This window comes from Ovis canadensis, chromosome 19 (assembly GCF_042477335.2).
Source record: "Ovis canadensis isolate MfBH-ARS-UI-01 breed Bighorn chromosome 19, ARS-UI_OviCan_v2, whole genome shotgun sequence".
Classification (NCBI taxonomy): Eukaryota; Metazoa; Chordata; class Mammalia; order Artiodactyla; family Bovidae; genus Ovis; species Ovis canadensis.
In genome coordinates, this window is record NC_091263.1 from 70,649,041 (window position 1) to 70,657,670 (window position 8,630).

General features: G+C 48.8%; 1 protein-coding gene across 19 annotated transcripts in view; it reads left to right on the plus strand.

Annotated features, from left to right (window-relative positions):
* Positions 1–4,372, plus strand: part of TMCC1 (transmembrane and coiled-coil domain family 1) — a 156,545-nt gene extending 152,173 nt beyond the window's left edge. For all 19 annotated transcript variants that reach the window (XM_069560958.1, XM_069560949.1, XM_069560960.1 and 16 more), the window contains one exon: positions 250–4,372. In XM_069560958.1, the coding sequence (XP_069417059.1) occupies positions 250–564 (315 nt within the window). In that variant the 3' untranslated portion in view covers positions 565–4,372. The remainder of the gene's footprint in view (positions 1–249) is intronic.
* Positions 4,373–8,630: the final 4,258 nt, after the last annotated feature.

Sequence of the window (8,630 nt, forward strand, 5' to 3'; positions counted from 1 at the left end):
CCAGATCTGACTGTGGCTGAATGCAGCGGAGCGCAGCAGAGGGGAATCAAGTTGCTTGAATGGTAATCAAAAAGTAAGTATTAGTTGCTTGAATCGTGAGTTGTGCCGTGGCCCCTCACACTCAAGACTCGTGCACGTTTCAGATCTCTGACGTAGCTCGGGATGCGTCTGGCCGCCCCGCGGGGCCTGCCAGCTGCTCCGGGCGCCATGAGCGTCCCAAGGCTTACCTCTCCCCTCTCTGGCCCACAGGAGGCCCTGGAGGCGTGCCAGACCCGCATCTCCAAGATGGAGCTGCAGCAGCAGCAGCAGCAGGTGGTTCAGCTGGAGGGGCTGGAGAACGCCACTGCCCGGAACCTGCTGGGCAAGCTCATCAACATCCTCCTGGCGGTCATGGCGGTCCTTTTGGTCTTCGTGTCCACGGTCGCCAACTGCGTGGTCCCGCTCATGAAGACTCGCAGCAGGACGTTCAGCACGTTGCTCCTCGTGGTGTTCGTCGCCTTTCTCTGGAAGCACTGGGACGCCCTCCTGGGCTACGTGCAGCGCTTCTTCTCCTCACCCAGATGATGCTGCCGGCGCCCGGAACGCAGTGCTCCCCTCCCCTCCGGCGAGTGCATGCGGCGAGGACGTAGACTGCCACTTCCCTCCTCTGGAGTTTTCTACAGCAACAAGAGTTGAGTGAATCTGTTTACATTTAGAATAATGTTTTTTTTTCTTCTTCTTCTTCTTCCTCAAAAGACGCAATTGCAATAGTATTTTTTAGATTTTATCCAAGAAGTTTTTTGGGCAACAATCTTGGATCACTTTTATGTAGCATGATTTTCCTTGGGATGCAAATCTGAAAACAGTCCTTTTACATGAACCAACCCTCTGGAGCACACTGAAGGGCATTCTAAATTGTGGCTTGAAGGACTGCACTAAAACCCACTAAAAAGACGCGTGAACACCTGACTAGGGAAACCAGTTGAACCTAACACCCTGCCTTGTCTGGGCGCACCGCCTCTCCCCGTCCCAGACTAACTTTACTGTGAAGCCCTACCACATTCCATGTCTGAGTTTCTGCGCTCGGGGTGGATTTTCCTTGTCTGTGGAAGAACACGTGGATCTCCCTGGCTTTCTCACCCAAGTTGGCCACTCACGCTAACCCTGGAAGTATGATCAGTTTGGAGCCTGGTCCCGTAACCTTTGCTAGGATACAAAAAAGGACATCACACCCCAAGGATCACTGCACAGTCCTACTACAGTATTTTGAAGTAGCCCTCTAACTGCTTAATTTTAAACAAATCCCATGGCCGCACTTTTAAGGTTTTTTTTAAAAAAAAGATGTGTATGGTCACCAACTTATAAAAACAAACAAAAAAATCCGAACAGCATACTTGAAGAATGTAATACTCAAACTCTCAGTGCTTCCTTATGGTTTCTAATAGGATTTTTTATTATTGTTATTATTATTATTGGGTTTTTTTGGAAAGGGTTGGGAGGGTCTTTTTTTTTTCTTCCTTCTTTGAAATAAAGAAGTGCTGTTTTTAAATGAAGAGATGTGTGGATATTTAAGTGTGCTGCCCCTCTTGTCCTGAAACAGTTTGAGGAGAGAACTTGCTGTGAATGCCGCTCTCTGATGCCCTCGTCCTGAGACACAGCTTCAGCTCCCCCTGGCTGCTGCTGCTGCTTTCTGATGTCCTGCCACTCCACACCTCCCCCAATGGGCTTGGCTTGGTTGGAGAGGAGAGGGGTGCTCAGGGAGAGGGGGGCTGTCTCCGCAAACCAGCGTGACAGGGTAGAGACGCTTCTGCCCCGAGACTTAGGTTCACCCAGTGACTTTGGGCTGGGGTTGTCTCTAGGAAAATCTGAGACTGCACTACGAGAGTCATAAATAATTCCTCGTGCTTTCTTAATTTATTTCTTAACACCCCCTAACTACCGAGACCAAAGTGACGTGAAATCTTGTGTCTGTATTTTGGCCCCAGCCCGCCTTCATTTCACAGCTTTATTCTGTCTGCCTGAGAGAATCAACTGAGGATGATTCTCCCTAGAGAGCGGGAAAGGAAACGTCAGGTTAGAAGGACCCAAGTTTGGGGTGTAACATGTCGTCAGCCTCCTCTTCATCAAGACAGACGTATTAGCTGTGCTCCTTGAACCTTTATATAGAGAGTTTAGAAAGACAGGCTGAGCCTCTATCCCTGTCTTATCACCAGTTCTACCATCTTGGTGGAACTTGGACTTTTCGAGCCTGTCTTGAAAGCGTGGTCAGGCTTTTCGTGTTCATAGTATTGAATCACAGATGCTGGTCCCTCTTGGCCTCTGTCCTGTGCAGCCAGGCAGTGAGCAAGGGGCAGACGTCCTCTGCCCTGGAAAGAGACGCACAGCACGCTCTGCCCATCCTCCCTGTGCTGGGGGACGCTTCCAGCCCCAGATTAGCCTCGCCTGTCCATGCGAGACGACGACTTGCACGCCAGCTCCCGCCTTCCGTGGCCTTCCCAGAGTCAGCGTGCGGTTTCCGTCGTCGTCTCGACATTCTAACTCAGGTACCCCAGTCTTCACCCCATCCTCCAGCCCCAGATGGTGACAGCATACCCGTCAGCTCTGCGAGCCTCTCAGAATCACCGCCCAGAACAAGGACCATGGGGCTGAACTTTCTTTTAAAATAATTGGAACCAGTTTACGTCCTGGCCCAAGACAAATTGTTCCCAAGCCCGTGTATCTAAGAATGTTGGGACTTCCCCAGCAGTCAAGTGATTAAGATTCCGCGCTTCCAATGAAGGGGGCATGGGTTCAATCCCTGGTCGGGGAACTAAGATCCCTCATGCTGTGCAGCATGGCCAAATGATAAAAATACAAATGATAAAGTGTTAACTCTGTCTAAATATATTGCAGTGACTTTAGGTAGAAGTGTCAGAGGACACCACGACCTGGTCAGACCAGCGCGGCGTCTCCTAACTGTCTGCTTTAGGTTAACCTCTCAGAGAGGGGAAGAGCGCCCCATGAAGTTATTGGAAACAACTCTAGCCACAATCCTCCAGTTTTTCTAAGAACTTTTGAGTCCCCTGAACTGTGGAGAGGCTACAAAGTTTGGAGGGCACCGGAATTCACTAGCTAGATGGATTAAAATTATTCCTTTTTTTTTTTTTGGCTTTGGGACAGTTTCTATCAAAGGAAGGTTTGCACCTCCAGAAGCTCCCTGAGCTCCCAGCCAAACAGGCCCCCGCTAACTGTCCATCCTCTTCATCTGTCCCAGGAAGGACCTCCTCCAGGCCAGGTCAGGCCCAGTAATGGCTTTCTAGCTCTCCTGTCCTGTGATCATTCCCCAGGCCCAGCAGTTGTCTGCACCTAATGCTGTTTGTAACCATGCATCCGTTTTCTCGCCTGCCCATCCCTGTTGCCTCTGAATTTCTTTGCATTGTGGCTGTCCCTGAGTTGTCTTATCTGTTCAGAGCTCTCCTGTAACCTCGCTCTCATGGTTTAACAGTTCTGTGGGTGGAAACATCTCCTCGCTTTAACACTTATTCTCTTCTAAAGACTGCGTGCATTCCCTGTGAAATGAAGCATTCCTGGATGAATGGTTAGTGCTGTGTGTGAGGCTGATGGCAGCCTGGGTGACTGTTCAGGTTGTAGAGTCTCACTAACATTTTACCTTTTACATGATCGTTGAACGGCACTTCTGTCTGCTCCAATCTCAGTTCTTTGGAAAGATACTCAGTGCACCCTAGCAAAGAAGGCTTTCTATTCCACCCGCTCCTGAAGAAGCAAAAGTAAGGTTACATTTTATACTTCACTGACTGGGTGGGGTCTTCCCTATCCCCTGAGCCGGTTCCACTCAACTAAGGTAAAAATTTGCTTCCAGGAAAAACTGGGATCAAGCCTTCCTTGCTAGCCATGTCTTGATAATGAGCATAATATTCACGTGGTCTTTGCTGCATTTGGTTTTGTTTAGTGAGTTCCAGCAAGGAGCTGCCTTTCAGCTTCGGAAAATATGCATCCCAAACAAAGCCAAATATGATTAAAAAAAAAAAAAAAAAACCAATACAGGTCGGATTACGGTTCCCACCCCCACATGTAGCTGGGGATTTTGAATGTGGCTCTAAGAGTTACCATTGCTGTCTGTGTGCTGTGTATGCTGGGTGATGCCCTCAGTAGGAGTGATTACTAGACTGTAAGCGTGTTTTATCAAAGTGTGTAAGAGTAAAAACTCACTTGCACGAATTGAAAAGTACAGAAATGACACTTGTGAACGTGTGAACATTACCACTGTAGTTGATAGATCTTAAGCTGCTAATTGTTGAGAGAGAATTACATTTATGTTGTGTCTGGTTGCTGCCAGTTCTCAGCAGCACTTTTACTGTACATACGAATTTGAAATAAAGACCTCAGCTATTAACGAGGTGGTTGGATTCGGGTTTGTTTTGCTCTTCGTTTTTGCATATTCAGTTCCAGTGACAAGTTTGTCAGTCTGAAAACTTTCCACTAGTTTGTGCATTAGAAACTCTGTGTGTGAGTGTGTGTGTGTGTGAGAGAGAGAGAGAGTGTGTGTGAGTGTGTTTAGCCAGTATCTCAAGACCATAACTGATAAACTTGCAGCTGTGCAGACTTCATTTCAGACTGGCACTTTGCCACAGTTCCTTTACACTGGTAGGTAAGACTGCCTCCTGAGGGCTTCCCAGGTAGCTCAGTGGTAAAGACTCCACCTGCCAATGCAGGAACCACAGGAGGCGTGGGCTTGATTCCTGGGTTGGGAAGATCCCCTGGAGGAGGACATGCCAACCCACGCCAGTGTTCTTGCCTGGAGAATCCCACGGACGGAGGAGCCTGGCGGGCTACAGTCCATGGGGTCGCAGAGAGTCAGACGCGACTGAACACACAGGCACACAAGACTGCCTTTTCGTTCTTAGGAGGGAGTCCTCTAGAGGCAGGACCTTCCAAATTCAGCACCTGATGACCCGAAATAGGTATAATCATCCATGTCCATTTTGTTAATAAGCAGATGTTACGATGGGACTAAAAACTCGCTTAGTAAAACATGTACCATTTGAAGTTCTGCATTCATGCAAGGAGTTATCTTGTAGCCTGTCTCCATCTGTGGTTATGGTATTGATGTAATAGTTTCTGTGATGGGTTTTTTTTTTTTTTAATGATATCTGGGAGGCCTCTGGACACGGAGAAGCTCTGATCTCGCCTTCGACAGGGCACCAAACGGGGTCCTCCTGATTTTGATCCTTCACACCCCTCCCATCTGAATGTCAAGATGTGTAGGTCACTCTTCTGGCTTGCTAGCTCTGTGCCTCCCCTCCCATCTATCAGCTAGAGTATCTCACCCACCTTGATCCTGCCTGGCGGATGATATGAAAGGAAGAGACGCCTCTTACGAAGACTTTTTAAATTGCTGTGAGAATGCCCTTGCTGCTGCTAAGTCACTTAGTAGTGTCTGACTCTCTGTGACCCTGTGGACTGTAGCCTGCCAGGCTCCTCTGTCCCTGGGATTCTCCAGGCAAGAATACTGGAGTGGGTTTCCATCCCCTCCTTCAGGGTATCTTCCCAACCCAGGGATCGAACCCACGTCTCTGTGTCTCCTGCATTGGCAGACGGGTTCTTTACCACTAGCGCCCCCTGGGAAGCCCCTTAAGCTGCTTGAAATATGGACCAGCCTGCTATGTGCAGATGCTAAGCTGGCCAGTCTCAATGGGCCCTAAGTAAGCTACACCATGAGTGACAAGTCCTAGAGTTTTCACAGTGAACCCTGACAGCAGATGATGGATAATTTCAAAGCCTGATTTATTATCATCCATTAAAAACATGGGAGTATGGAAGACTAGAAATGGGCTTCCCTCATAAATCTGTGAAGCTGTGGTGTAGAAAACAGACGAGGGAGGCAGGGAATGGGTGTGTGACCAACTAGAAAGTGTCTACCTTACCTGACAGTCAACTGTGTTATTTTTAAACTATGGGCTAAACTAAACTCCTAGCCGGCTTGTGACCCCAAATCTCGCTAATGAAGAGCTGCTAACATTCGCTGAGTCTTTATCGAACGCTGGGCTTAAAGGCTTGGTACTTGACACGCATGCACTGTGCTTAGTCGCTCGGTCGTGTCTGACTCTTTGCGACCCCATGGACTGTCGCCCGCCAGGCTCCTCTGTCCATGGGGATTCTCCAGGCAAGAATACTGGAGTGGGTTGCCATGCCCTCCTCCAGGGGATCTTCCTGACCCAGGGCTCGAACCTGGGGCTCCTGCAGTGCAAGCAGATTCTTTACCAACAGGGCCACCAGGGAAGCCCACGGGACGCAGAGCTCTCAATTCTTCCCGAGGCTCTTACACAGGCCTTGTCATCCTCACCGTCTAGCTGAGAAGCAAAGCTTGAGCTAAAGCTTGCCCAGAGTTACACTGTTCAGTTCAGTTCAGTTCAGTCCAGTCGCTCAGTTGTGTCCGACTCTGCGACCCCATGAATCACAGCACGCCAGGCCTCACGTCCATCGAGTCAGTGATGCCATCCAGCCATCTCATCCTCGGTCGCCCCCTTCTCCGCCTGCCCCCAATCCCTCCCAGCATCAGTCTTTTCCAGTGAGTCAACTCTTCGCATGAGGTGGCCAGAGTACTGGAGTTTCAGCTTTAGCATCATTCCTTCCAAAGAAATCCCAGGGCTGATCTCCTTCAGAATGGACTGGTTGGTTACACTGTTAGGAAGTGGTAAATGAATGGGGTGGAAAATAGGTCTGTGCAACATATGTAACAAAAGATGAGTGTCCACAAAGGGTTCATGGAAACTGAGAAAATCGTCAACCAAGTAGAAAATGGGCGGAGGTTCCCAGGAAAAGGAATGAATCACCAATAAGTATTCAAAAGAAAATGTTCAGCCTCATGGGTAAAGCAGTGCGTTAAATGGGGGAAAAGGTCCGTGGTGAAACAGAATATTGCCCACTTCTGTGCAAAGTATTGGGTTGACCAGAAAGTCCCGAACAAACTTTTTGGCCAACCCAGTAGTTTTGTTTGCATAACTCTATGTATGTAAGTATATAGAAATGAAAACCACATTAAAACTGTTCCCAGTAATGACTTCTGGGAAAGGGAGTGGGAGGGATGGTGATGAAAAAGGACTTTGATGTTTGATTGCAAAGTATGACTCTCTTAAACGTGAATGTAGCTGTGTATCTTTAAAAAAAATCAAAACTTTTTTTTTTTTTTAAGTAATAGGTCCATTGAGAAGCAGGAAAGAGTTGACAGTGTTTCCTCATGCCAGATTGTAATTTAGGTTTGCCTTAGAAGGAGATCCGAGCTAAGTTTGGACCACCCATTGGGTTTCTTCCCAGCCTGGATTTCTGGGTGTGGTGGTCAGATGGATGTCCCCCTCGGGGACGGGGGGTGCCTGGGCCAGGGGTACGTGGGGCGGTGGGCTTGCGGCAGCTGCTGCCACCTTGAGTTATCCTCCAGCCTTTGGGAGCCACTCCGCGCACCAGGCCGGGCAGTGGAGGTGTGCCCTCGGTCAAGGGGGTGGAGCCTGTGTTGTAACAGAGCCAGGAGCCACGTGTGGGGGCGGAGAGGAGGCAGCTGTTCTGAGCCAGCAGTTGGGAAAGGCTGGAGGAGGAGGCGTGGTGTCTGGGCTGAGAGAGGATGGGTTTCTGGTGGGTGGAGATGAGTGAGGGGGGCCTTGCATGCTGAAGGAACAGTACTGTCAAACACCACCCCAGTGACAAAGGCCCAGGCGAGTGGTTTCAGCAGTGGTTGAGAGCCTCGGTCGGCTGCAAGCATGCTGGAAGAGCGTGTGAACCAGAGACAAAGTTAACAGCAGTTCTGAAAGATTCTGAATGCCCTGCTGAAGGTTTACCCTGTGGCTGCAGGAAGCTGTCAGGGTGCAGTGACCCACCCTGTGTTTAAAGGCAACTGTAGCCCTTTCGCAATGAACCAGTAGCCTCTTTGTCATGGCATTTGGCTGGCTGAGAAACGCTGTCCAAGGTATTTGGTCATTTGCCTTTTTGATCCTATAATGGAAGAAGCTCAAGTTTTGCTTTGATCTGCTAGGTAAGGGTATGGTGAGAGCATAGGAAGCTCAGAGTTCAGTTCATATACGTAAATGGGAGTCACTTCTGGCCTGAGAACCCTTAAAGGGATCGTCTACATCAGGAGTCCTTAACAGCTTATTTAGGTTCTGCATTAAAGAATGCTTAAAAATGTCCAAAGGAATATTCGTTTGGAAGACTCATTTCAGTAGCTGTTGAGACAGTTAAAAGGTACAGCAAACCACGAAGAAAATCCATTATAATAACTGCTATACCTTAGAGGTGTAAGGATGAGATTAAATAATTGCTCAGTACCTCTCCCAGCCCCACAAATGGTCTCGATTCTTCATGCTATTATTAATAGACTGAGGACTTTTTGAGGACACGGACCTCTCTCACTCATCTGGATCCCTTCAGATTATGTGCCGTCTCTCGTTCTTATCTGATGAAGGAACCAGTAGCCAGAATCTGGGCTCTCTGTTGCCAGCTCTAGATCGTAAGTTGGCTTGGGGGGTAAAAAAAAAAAATCAGTATGTGTCAACAATACTGTGATCATGGGAACAGCAAGAGAGAGCGTCCCGTCCACAGAGAGCGTCCGGTCCACAGAGAGCGTCCCGTCCACAGAGAGCATCCCATCCACAGAGAGCAGA